Source organism: Dendropsophus ebraccatus, chromosome 6 (assembly GCF_027789765.1).
Source record: "Dendropsophus ebraccatus isolate aDenEbr1 chromosome 6, aDenEbr1.pat, whole genome shotgun sequence".
NCBI lineage: Eukaryota > Metazoa > Chordata > Amphibia > Anura > Hylidae > Dendropsophus > Dendropsophus ebraccatus.
The window spans coordinates 123,934,676-123,947,673 of record NC_091459.1 but is presented as its reverse complement, the minus strand read 5'-3'; the positions used below and the strand labels follow the sequence as shown (position 1 = coordinate 123,947,673).

At 42.3% G+C, this 12,998-nt stretch overlaps 1 protein-coding gene across 2 annotated transcripts in view; it reads right to left on the bottom strand.

Annotated features, from left to right (window-relative positions):
* The window catches only part of PTCHD4 (patched domain containing 4), a 98,150-nt gene extending 88,326 nt beyond the window's left edge, over nt 1-9,824 (bottom strand). Inside the window, exon 1 of one of the 2 annotated variants that reach the window (XM_069975822.1) lies at nt 9,213-9,824. In XM_069975822.1, the coding sequence (XP_069831923.1) occupies nt 9,213-9,824 (612 nt within the window). The remainder of the gene's footprint in view (nt 1-9,212) is intronic. The other variant, XM_069975824.1, reaches the window with a different exon arrangement.
* Nucleotides 9,825-12,998: the final 3,174 nt, after the last annotated feature.

Genomic DNA, 12,998 nt, shown 5'->3' with positions numbered 1-12,998 from the left:
TTCTACCATCACTGTTGTACTTGTGACCTCTGAGTGATATGAAGTAAACTTGCCTCTCCCCATTCATAGGAACAGAAATTCTCTGAGAGGTCCGTCTCTTGTAATCTCCTGGATCATAGCCATTGATTCCTTAGTATAACACACCTTCTCAGGAATACAGTGACGGCACTTTCCAATACAAGAGTCTTTCTGAAATGGAAGATCATTACCTCTCTAATCCTCGTAGCAGAGATATCAGAGGAGTCTGTTTCAGCAATCACTCCCTGTATACTGTATGCTGGATCCCTCCCTGGCTCTCCTGTGTACTGTATGCTGGATCCCTCCCTGGCTCTCCTGTATACTCTATGCTGGATCCCTCCCTGGCTCTCCTGTGTACTGTATGCTGGATCCCTCCCTGGCTCTCCTGTATACTGTATGCTGGATCCCTCCCTGGCTCTCCTGTGTACTGTATGCTGGATCCCTCCCTGGCTCTCCTGTATACTGTATGCTGGATCCCTCCCTGGCTCTCCTATATACGGTATGCTGGATCCCTCCCTGGCTCTTCTGTATACTCTATGCTGGATCTCTCCCTGGCTCTCCTGTATACTGTATGCTGGATCACTCCCTGGGTCTCCTGTATACTGTATGCTGGATCGCTTCCTGGCTCTCCTGTATACTGTATGCTGGATCACTCCCTGACTCTCCTGTATACTGTATGCTGGATTGCTCCCTTGCTTCCCTGTATACTGTATGCTAGATCACTCCCTGGCTCTCCTGTATACTGTATGCTGGATTGCTCCCTGGCTCTCTTGTATACTGTATGCTGGATCTCTCCCTGGCTCTCCTGTATACTGTATGCTAGATCGCTCCCTGGCTCTCCTGTATACTGTATGCTGGATTGCTCCCTGGCTCTCCTGTATACTGTATGCTGGATCGCTCCCTGGCTCTCCTGTATACTGTATGCTAGATCGCTCCCTGGCTCTCCTGTATACTGTATGCTGGATCGCTCCCTGGCTCTCTTGTATACTGTATGCTGGATCACTCCTTGGTTCACCTGCCTGTATACTGTATGCTGGATCACTCCTTGGCTCACCTGCCTGTATACTGTATGCTGGATCGATCCCTGTTGCTATGGGTTGTTATCCCTTGTATACTGCACCGCCATCTGCCGCTGGCTCTGGCCTGGACCGTCCCAACCTTCTATGATGCAATATAATGCTGCATTCTCGTGGCTTTCCCTGATGCTTCCTACTGACTATGCTAGCTGGTAACTTTCCTTGCGTACAGTTCAATATACACTTATACACAATATACAATATACACAGTATCTGTATATGAGAGGGATACTGTCATGGTGGGAAGGTGAGACTGGGTCACACAGCCTCACCGAAAGAGATATCACCTCTTCAAACACATGAAATGTCACTGACTGTTCTGGTGAGAGTAGTTGTCTCCTATAGCGGACACCTCCGTAAATTACATAGTGGCCATGCTGGGTTCTGCAGCTCAGCTCCTATTAAAGTCAATGGGAACTGATCTGGAGGAACCCAGCATGGCCACTATAACCCTTAGAGACATGTTGTGTAGCACAATATGCATAACAGGTTGAAAAGCTGGAGTCTAGAATAATACTAACGTCACTGATGGATATTTGCTAATAAAGGGTTTTCCCTGGATAAAACCTAGGGATTTCCTGAATAATAAAGGAACTATTGGCAACATAACCAGCTAGGGTGATGAGGTGGTCAGCCTCTCCAGAGGCAATGTTGGAACCTGGATGAGTAAGACGGCACATCTGCCCTTCACCATCTAAAACTTCATCTGCCCTAGGCCACCAGGTCTTTAACTCCTCAGCTACTATTAACTCCCTAGACTGCCGCAGACTACAGAGATTGCAATTAACTTCTTCACTGCCCTAGACCACCAGGACTGCTATTAACTTCTTCACTGTCCTAGACCACCAGGACTGCTATTAACTCCTTCACTTCCCTAGACCACCAAGACTGCTATTAACTTCTTTACTTCCCTAGATCACCAGAACTGCTATTAACTTCTTCACTGCCCTAGACCACCAGGACTGCTATTAACTACTTCCCTGCCCTAGACCACCAGGACTGCTATTAACTCCTTCACTGCCCTACACCACCATGATGGCTATTAACTATTTCCCTGCCCTAGACCACCAGGACTGCTATTAACTCCTTCCATGCTCTACACCACCAGGATTGCTATTAACTCATTCACTGCCCTAGACCACCATGACTGCTATTAACTCTTTCACTGCGCTATATCACCAGGGACGTGATTTACTTTTTTACTGTCCTAGACCACTAAGGCTGCTATTAAGGTCTTCACTGCCTAGACCTCCGGGACTGCTATTAACTCCTCCAATCCCCTAGACCACCAGAACAGCTATTAACTCCTTCAGTGCCCTAGACTACTAGGTCTGTCATTTACTCTTTTACTGCCCTAGACCACTAGAACTGCTATTAACTTCTTCACTGCCTAGACTCCCAGGACTGCTATTTATGCTTCCAATGCCCTAGACTACCTGGACTGCTATTAACTCCTTCACTGCCCTAGACCACAGAACAGCTATTAACTCCTTCATTTCCCTAGACCACCAGGACTGCTATTAACTTCTTCACTGTCCTAGACCACCAGGACTGCTATTAACTCCTTCACTTCCCTAGACCACCAAGACTGCTATTAACTTCTTTACTTCCCTAGATCACCAGAACTGCTATTAACTTCTTTACTGTCCTAGACCACCAGGATTGCTACTAACTTCCTGCCTGCCCTAGACCACCAGGATTGAACTAACTTTTTCCCTTCCTTAAACTACCAGTCCTGCTTTTAACTCTGATACATAAAACTCCTCTTCAGCCCCCCCTCCCCCTCTATGGTTTGGTCAGTGACCCCATAACCCATCATGTCACAATACCTCAATAAAAAAAAGTATCTCTACTGCGGTTCAGTCACTGCACTGGAGAGCGAGGGACTGAAGAATACATTTGATGGTAAGTGTATTGGAAGGTTTTGCATAATCTATTTCTTTATAAAAATGTGTTGCCTTTGGGGATATGTCCAAATGTTGGACAATTCCTTGTAGAACTGAATAAAACATTAATTTAAATGGCAGAATTACATTTTAAAACAAGCAAGTGAGAGCGTTCCTCTGTTTCCATATCTCCCCTGGAGTGATATGAAGCCTCAGTGTGGATGAGCTGGGACTGAGGATGATAAACACTGACCCCAGTGCTAGTGATGGACAAGGATCCCTCCTATGTGCTGCCCCTTAGCCTGGACCAACAGTGTCCCTGCCGCTAAAACCTCAATTATTCCAGAGCATTGTCCAGGCATGATGGGAATGTAGTTTTGCAACAGCTGGAGGGCCAAAAGTTCCCTTTACTAGACAATGGGGGGAGGGGGAGATTTATGAAGACCGGTGTACAAGTACAAGTCTTATATTAGGCCCCGCTCCCTTTTTCCCGGCAGGATTCACTAAGAGGTGCACCTTCTCCCTGGCGTACGCTCCGGCCAGACATTTCATAGATGTCCCCCTTGGTGTGTACTGTATAATGTAGCAGAGTTGGGTGTGTATTGTGCTGCAAAGCCGTGCGTGTGTATTTTGATGTAGCAAAGCTGGGTGTGTACAAAGTTGCAGAGCTGGGTGTGTATGATGTAGCAGAGTTGGGTATGTATTGTTCATGATGCAAAGCTCTGTGTGTGTATTTTGATGTATTATAGCTGGATGTGTATGATGTAGCGGAGCTGGGTGTGTATTGTGCATGCTGCAGAGCTGTGTATATTCTGATGTATTAAAGCTAGGTGTGTATGATGTGGCAGAGCTGGGTGTGTATAATGTAGCAAAGGTAGGTGTGTATTGTGCATGCAGCAGAGCTGTGTATGATGGGTATAAGGTACTGTCATGTTAAAGTGGCCCTGTCATTTCAATACACTTTGGCCCCTTCACAGACTTAGACTACTAGGGAAACTCAATTAAAATTAGATATTTTTTTGTCCTGTTTTCAGTTGTCTACACCAGGTGCACGACTTATAGTCAGGTGCGTCTCATAAAGCGAAAAATACGTAATTTCTCTGGACATAGTATGAAGCTACTCATCTGCATGCCGTGTACACTTGTCAGTTTTACACAACATGAGCCTATTTGGGGAGACATTCACTATGAATGTGCCCATGGCCTACACTAGGCAGAAGGCACAGATTCGCCCCTTCTCCCTGGAATATGCCTGCCTTATCCCCTGCCCCCCTAATGGACGGGCAGGTGGGTGCAGCAATGTGGGGAGGAGGCGTGGCCTCCTCCAGCGCCTGATTTACCATGATTTATGCATGCTCGCACCCAGGGGTGGATTAACTTTACCATGGGCCCTGGGCTGTTCACCAAGCTTTAGTCGTTTTCCTCCATAAAACAGTCTGTCAAGGACCTGTGGTGACATCATTGTCACATGATAAGGTCCTTCAGTATGTTCTTCTTTGTGCAAAATTGTGGTAAATAGCGATTTTTATGCAAATCATGGCTGAACTGTAGTCTGGAGATAATGAACCACTGAAAGTATAAGTCTGTTTGGGGGGCCATGGGCCTCCCAGGAGCTCAGGGCCCAGGGCTACCGCCCGAAATGGACCTATTATAATCCACTACTGCTCGCACCTATCATGACCTACACCTGCTGGATTCGTTGCGCAGAGCCTGTGCCGGGGGCGCAGGGCTGTATACTTTTACTAAGAGGCTTAAAGCGTTACTGTCATGTTTTTTTTTTATTGCAGAAATCAGTAGTATAAGCGATTTTAAGAAACTCTGTAATAGGTTTCATCAGCCAAAAAAGCCTCCTTCTGTACTCAAGAAGCAATCTCCCAGCCTCCCCCCCTGACTTCTTATCTGTGCATTATCAGGCAAACACGTCTTCATTACAGAGAAGCCAGTGAAGACGGGTTCTGCTCTCTCCATTGTAAGCCTATGAAGGGGGGAGGGGCTGAGGGAGATGAGGGAGCAGGAAGAGGTGACATGAAGGTCAGCTGTTTGTAGACTCTCTGGGCACCTAAACCGCAAGATTCAGGGGTCAGAAAGGTCAGTGCTTATCTATGAACTTACTGAGAGAAGATTGCAGGGTGTTGTGCTGTGCAGAAATCCTCCGTGCTCAGTCACTCCTAACAGCCCCTCCCCTCTCCATAGCCACATAATGGAGACAGAAATCCTGCTTCTTGTGATGTGAGGGGGAGGCTGGGAGATTGCTTTTTCAGTACAGAAGGAAACTCTTTTAGTACATAAAACCTATTACAGAGTTTCTTAAAATCGCTTATACTGTTGATATTTAATGTTTTCAGAAAAATGGCCCTGAAATGAAAGTTACGCTTTAAATTTGGTCGGGAAAAAGGGGGCGTGGCTTTATTTAAGACCAGCTTACTCATATGCCGGTCTTGATAAAGGCCCCCTTTATGTATCCAGATGTATATAAGACTAGTCCTCTATATGTTGTGTGCATTATTTATCTGGATTCTGTTTAAAACTATTTATCTGGATGCCGTGTGTAATATTTATCAGGGTATTTTTCTAGAAGCGGTGCACATTCTTTATCTAGATCCTGTATGAAACTATTTATCTGGATGCTGTGTGCAATATGTATCTGGATGCTGTATGATACTATTTGTGTAGATGATGTGTGCAATATTTATCTGGATTCTTTATGAAAGATATATCTGAATGCTGTGTACAAAATTTATATATCTAGATACTTACCTGAGTGCCTAGTATACTATTAATATGAATGCCATGTTAAATATTTATTTGGATACTCTATGTATCTGGATGCTGTATGAGAATATTTTTAGAGGTGTGCATCATTTATCTTCATTCTTTATGAAACTATATATCTGGATGCTGTGTTCATTTTTCATCTAGACAAAGTATAAAGCCATTTATCTGGACAGCATGTGCATTATTTATCTGGACAGAGTATTAAGCCATTTATCAGAAAACATAGTATACTATTTATCTGTACTTTATAGGACACTATTTATCTGAATGTCATGTGCAATGTTTATGTGGACACCCTAGGTATTTGGATGCTGTATGAGACCATTTTTCTAGATGATGTGTGCATCATTTATCTTGATTCTTTATTAAACCATTTATATGAAAAGTGTGTGCATTAGTTATCTGGATGCAGTATGGGGCTATTTATCTGGATGCTGTGTTCAGTATTTATCTAGACACAGTATAAGATTTTTTATGTAGAATGTATATATATATATATATATATATATATATATATATATATATATATATGCTTTGTGCAGTATTTATCTGGATGCTATGTACAGTATTTATCTGGATGCTGTGTGTAGTATATATCTGGATGCTATGTACAGTATTTATCTGAATGCTATGTGCAGTATTCATCTGGACGCTGTGTGCAGTATTTATCTGGATGCTGTGTGCAGAATTTATCTGAATGCTCTCTATATCTGGACGCTGTGTGCAATATTTATCTGGATGTTGTGTGAAATGTTTATCTGGATGCTATGTACAGTATTTATCTGGATGCTGTGTTTATGTGGATGCCATGTACAGTATTTATCTGGATGCTGTGTGCAGTATTAATCTGGACACTGTGTGTAGTATTTATCTGGATGCTGTGTGCAGTATTTATCTGGATGCTGTTTGCAGTATTTATCTGAATGCTCTCTATATCTGGACGCTGTGTGTAGTATTTATCTGGATGCTGTGTGCAGTATTTATCTGGATGCTGTTTGCAGTATCAATCTGAATGCTCTCTATATCTGGATGCTGTGTGTAGTATTTATCTGGATGCTGTGTAGTATTTATCTGGATTCTGTGTGTAGTATTTATCTGGATGCTGTGTGTAGTATTTATCTGGATTCTGTGTGTAGTATTTATCTGGATGCTGTGTAGTATTTATCTGGATGCTGTGTAGTATTTATCTGGATGCTGTGTGTAGTATTTATCTGGATGCTGTGTAGTATTTATCTGGATGCTGTGTGTAGTATTTATCTGGATGCTGTGTAGTATTTATCTGGATCCTGTGTGTAGTATTTATCTGAATGCTGAGTGCAGTATTTATCTGAATGCTCTCTATATCTGGACGCTGTGTGTAGTATTTGGACGCTGTGTGTAGTATTTGGACGCTGTGTGTAGTATCTGGATGCTATGTGCAATATTCTTCTAGATGCTTTATCTATCTGAATGCTATGTGTACTATATATGTGACCCTCTCTATCTGGACTCTTGGTGATTAATCGAGACATCATAGAACAGTTCTCGAATAGTCCATAACTCACTAGTAACATCTGGGATCATTTACTTGATAACTTCATAGCTATAAAGGTTGTATCCTCTCCTGATATTATAACAGTGTGAAAAGATGGCTAAATCTGCCCCATTGTAGCCCTCACCCCTCCTCCTCTATATACCTATATCGTACACATAGAAGAACCTGTAGTTGCAGACCTACATTTCCCAGCATGCCCTAATAGCAGTAATTTGGAGAACAATCCCAAAGGGAAATGGATACGGGGATATTCCCAACTAATAGTCATTCCCTATGAAAACATTCTATAAAATACATAACCCTTGGAAGGAGAGAACCATCCGGTCTCCTGCAGGAAGCACTATGGTAGATTATACCTGTCACATATCTCAATGCACCATTTACTAAAGTGCGAGCACACAATCAGACCAGTGTGCAAGGTGTCACCGACAATATATAGCTAAAATCCATAGACTGAGCGTAATCAATACAGATCTATACATTAGAGGATGGAAACTCTACCGCCATAATGCACTTCAGCTCCAGGCTTTGATCTTGTGTATTGACATGTAGTGAAATTCCCTAGAAAGGGCCAGCCAGGATATAGCAGAGCTGAGTCTGGTACGCAGAGCAGAGCTGAGGTTGTTATTCTTCACAATTTCTTGATTTGACTTAGGATTGCCTGTATATTGCCTAGTGTCACATTATACAGGATTTAAATGCCGAACTGGTCTGTACACTACAGAAGACACAAGGTAACAAAGCCAACATCTGAGATGCTGCGGCAGTGCTGTCACATCCCCCTAGAGAGAAGTCTTCAATGCACAACCTGCTGCCAATTCACCGGCGCACAATGCCCAATGCTGGGTGCAATAGGCAACAGCTAAAGGATAACACAGCAAGCATAGAATAGGGCAGACAAGTAAAGGGATTGACAATGGCCTGTCGCCAACAATGGAACCATTGTGAAACGTATATATCCTGAGGTATACGGTGCAGGGGGCTATGGGGACTACCTGAATCACCTGTACCCAGCCCAAGTGTCATACAGTAAGCTTCTCTACAGATGGCACAATATATTAAGTTGGAGATAGATAGATAGATAGATAGATAGATAGACATTGCATTACAAAGAATATATATATATATATATATATATATATATACATACATACACACTTTTCTTCCAACTCTCCCGACTATACTTTGCAAATCTAAAATAGCTACAATGGAGGAAAGTCTGGTTATAAAAGAAAGTGAACTAGAAACTAGTATGTGGCGTATATATGTGTATAGGGATCATATAATGTATAAGGGAATATACAGTTGTATATATTATAGTGTATACATCTCACTGGCTCACTTAACCATCTATCTATACATATACCTGTACATCTATCTATCTATCTATCTATCTATCTATCTATCTATCTATCTATCTATCTATGTGTAGATATATCAATCCATATGCCTGTACATCTATTAATCCATCCACATTCTTCTTGTCCATTCATTAATCTCTCCTTATTCTATCTATACACATACAGTATACATATATCTATCCATTATTATGTGCATCAACCTATCTATCCATTCCTATTCTATCTATACTCCACACACATGCATGCATCTATCATCTATCTATCTATCTATCTATCTATCTATCTATCTATCTATCTATCTATCTATCCTTCTTTTCCTCTAGATAGAATGCACATTGCCTTCAGCTCTGATACAATGTATCCCCCCATGTTCCCCATGTTTTAATACTATTGACTATAACACTGATACATCTGTTCTTCTATGACAGCTAGAAGGTTAAGTAATGTCATCTCACACACATGCACTATAATACATGATACACTGTATACACATAAACCCTATATGACTATGCACTTGCCCATCAGCCAGTAATGCCCCCCTGAGCCCCCCTACCCCCCTTACCTTGAGTTTAGTGTTGGGGTAGGTGACTGCCACCTTGCTGGCTGAGCTGTTGGCCACAGTGGCTGCCCTGATCTCCTCCAGCACTGCTATGATATCATCCAGCAGGCATCTCTTGTCCTCATTGCCCAGCACACACAGATGGGAGAAGGTGTAGTTGTAGCCCCTGTAGTTCACCTTCATGTCCAGCACAGCCCTGTGGATGTGTAGGATGTGCTCAGCCTGCAGCAGGAGGTTGCCCCCAGGCTTGGAGAGCAGGATCACCCTTCCATACCTCCCTGGGGTGTGCAGGTCTGAATACAGCTGCTTCTTGGACTGTTCTAGGGGGAAGAGGCTGCTGGCCAGGCTTCTCTCTATCTTGGCCAGGCTGTGGCTTGGGGCTACCAGGGCTTCCAGGTCAGTGTCTGTCTTGTATCGACTGAGGAAGATGAAGCCAAAGATGATGGTGAGGACTGCAGGGAGAGTGAGGAAGAAGACTGGGTGCCTGCTGACGAATAAGCCCAGCTTGTAGAAGAATGACTTGAGCCCTGTGTGGATCACCTGCCGCAGCATCCTCCAGCAGATCCTGCTCACCACTAGTGATGAGGAAGCTCCAGGTGGCCTTAGGAAGCACATGTGACATGTGTGGGGCTTTGCCCTCCTTGGTCACTTGCTATGCACTCTTCTACTCTGCTCTAGACTGCAGCAAGTTGCAGCAAGCCTGCCAAATATTGATCTGGGGGGGCTCCAGCAGCAAGACTGCCCCTCTTCCCCCCCTTCTTCCCTGTGATCAGGGATTATTTGCTCTTGCAGTAACAAAGCTTCCTTCTTTGATGTTGGCTTCTTCTTCTTCAGAGGTGGAGAAACACATAGCATGTCTGCCTGGTAGGAGAGCATGGGCTTGTAGATCTGGGGGGGGTGGGGGTCCCCCTCCTCAGTCCTGGCAGGCAATAAAATCCATTCATTCACTTCATTCATTCAAGGTGTTACAAGTCATCTGGAGCAGAACATGAGGAATTATGACACTGCAAACACATGAAGTGACTGGAGTAAAGAGCTGGAGGGGGGTGGGGGGGGGGAGGCTGAGAGATTAAATCCATTTTACTGCAGTGTAGTAGCAATGAAATGAGGAGGGGGGAGGAGGAGGAGGAGGGGGATCTCTGAGATGCTGCTGGTGTTCCACTCTGTCTAGATGGGAATTCCTTCTGTAGCATGGAGCATTTTGCAGCAACCTTCACACTGAGGATTTCTGCATGCATCTACCCTGGATGGCTGGCCTTGCTTCTGTGCATGTGCAATAGCCCTTGTATTGTGATGCATGCTACGTATACATGTATACCCCAGCTCCCTATACGTTAGTATATAGCAGACCTCTGTGTACCCCCACCCCATGTCTACGGTACTCCGTCCTCACCTCCTATTCCTCCTCTCATCTTCCTCCACTCCACGTGGGAAGCAGAGCGGGAAGCTGCAGAGCTGGACGACCGGGGCTCTATGTTCTTCTTTCTCCCAGGTCTTAAAGGGGCTCTGTATGCTTAAAGGGTTAATAAAGAGGAAGATTCCGACCGACAAATTTTCCAATGTAGTTCCGTATTTCAGCCTCCGTTGTATTATAGTAGGCCAAGGTTGCTTTCAAATGGGAAATTTGCCAGTGGCAGGATAATACGGTGTTGCTGATCGCTTGGGGTTAATGTAGCGGAATACGTAGAGAGATTGTCGCTGCGATATACGATATACGTCCTTAGAGACCCGGGTGCTTGTAGCCTCTAGATGGGGATGACGCCTCTTTAATATTCAGGGCTTGCATTAGGCTCTGTTCACATTAGAGTCATGGCTCTTATTTATAACAGAGGCGTAAAGGTTGGGAGGAATCTGGGCAGAAAAAGATCCTATAGAATCCTGAAGGTTCCTATTGATTTATAATAGAATATGGATAGACTATATAGAATACTGAAGGTTCCGAACGATTTATAATAGAATAAGGATACATTATATAGAATCCTGAAGTTTCCTTATTGCCTTATAGGGTTCTGATAAATTATATAGAATCCTGAAGGTTCCCCACTGACTTATAATAGAATAAGGATACATTATATAGAATTCTGGAGGTTTCCATTGGTTTATAATGAAATACTGATACATTATATAGAATCCTGAATGTTCCCCACTGACTTATAATAGAATAAGGATACATTATATAGAATCCTGAAGGTTCCTTATTGCCTTATAGGGTTCTGATAAATTATATAGAATCCTAAAGGTTCCCCACCGACTTATAATAGAATAAGGATACATTATATAGAATTCTGGAGGTTTCCATTGGTTTATAATGAAGTACTGATACATTATATAGAATCCTAAATGTTCCCCACTGACTTATAATAGAATAAGGATACATTATATAGAATCCTAAAGGTTCCTTATTGCCTTATAGGGTTCTGATAAATTATATAGAATTCTGAAGGTTCCCCACTGACTTATAATAGAATAAGGATACATTATATAGAATTCTGGAGGTTTCCATTTGTTTATAATGAAGTACTGATACATTATATAGAATCTTGAAGGCTCCTGTTGGTCTATAATAGGATTCTGGTGCATAATATAGAATTTTGAAGCCTCCTAATGACATATAGTGGGTACTATACTGGTACATCATAAGGAATCCTGAAGGTTCCCATTGATTTATATTCCGCTACAGATACATTATCTTAAAGGTTCCCATTTACCTGACACATTCTATCTAATATAAAATATAATTTTATACATAACTCATACTGGAGTATTCATAAATCCATACAGAATTCTGAAGGCCATATGTTTTCCTTAAAGTGTACCTGTTGTGTTTTTTTTTTTTTATGAAATCACCAGGTTGTGATCGCAAGCAGTTTTGGAATATACTTGCTTTTTATTTTTTTGTAAGTTTTTTTTTATGTTTAAATCAACATTATAGATGTGACCAAACTGTTCTCCATGCTCCCTCCATGCTAATATTTGGTCTTTTCTCTGTTAAAAAAAAAAAAGACTACACACAGGTAGTTCCAGTACTTTGTGCGCTCACACAAGGAAAGACACCTGTTCATTATGCATATTGTACAGTATATCAACTGAGGGCAATTAACTTAGGCTAATTATAATATTAACTTTTGCTAATTATATTATCAGCTGTGCAGCTTACCAGGAGACAATGCACAATGTTATGCAAGAATTCAGTCAGTATAATATCACTGTATAGTTACAGAGGTTTTGGTGCTGTGTGACAGGAGAGCTGACCATACAATGCGAGATTCCCCAGGAATCTCTGCTACTGAATGTGAATGCACAGTAGCTGTACACATGCATAGTGGCCATATGTATGAAGTGTATAAATAATAACACACATAACCCTCCCAAAACAAATACAAACATACTATTATAACGAATGAGTATATATTTATTGACAATAAATCTATCTAAATAAATCCAAAAATAAATAAATTAAGAATATATATAAACCATTAAAAACAACAATACAATGCCTACAGGTGTCGGGTCCCCTTATCCACATTATTATTATTATGCAGTATATGATGTAAGGCATTTTAGCAGAACAGTAAAGTGCACATAGTGCTATTAGCAACCACTATAAATATACAGTAGCAGACTCAAACTGTAATATATCTACTACACACAATACCCTAAAATAGAGTTACATGCATCAGTTTAAATATCTATTGCACTATAGTTGCTTGCTGGAGCATGTAACCAGTGGACAAGATGGACCTCAGACCTCGATGCACGTTTTGCCTCAACCAGCTTCCTCGGGAGGTG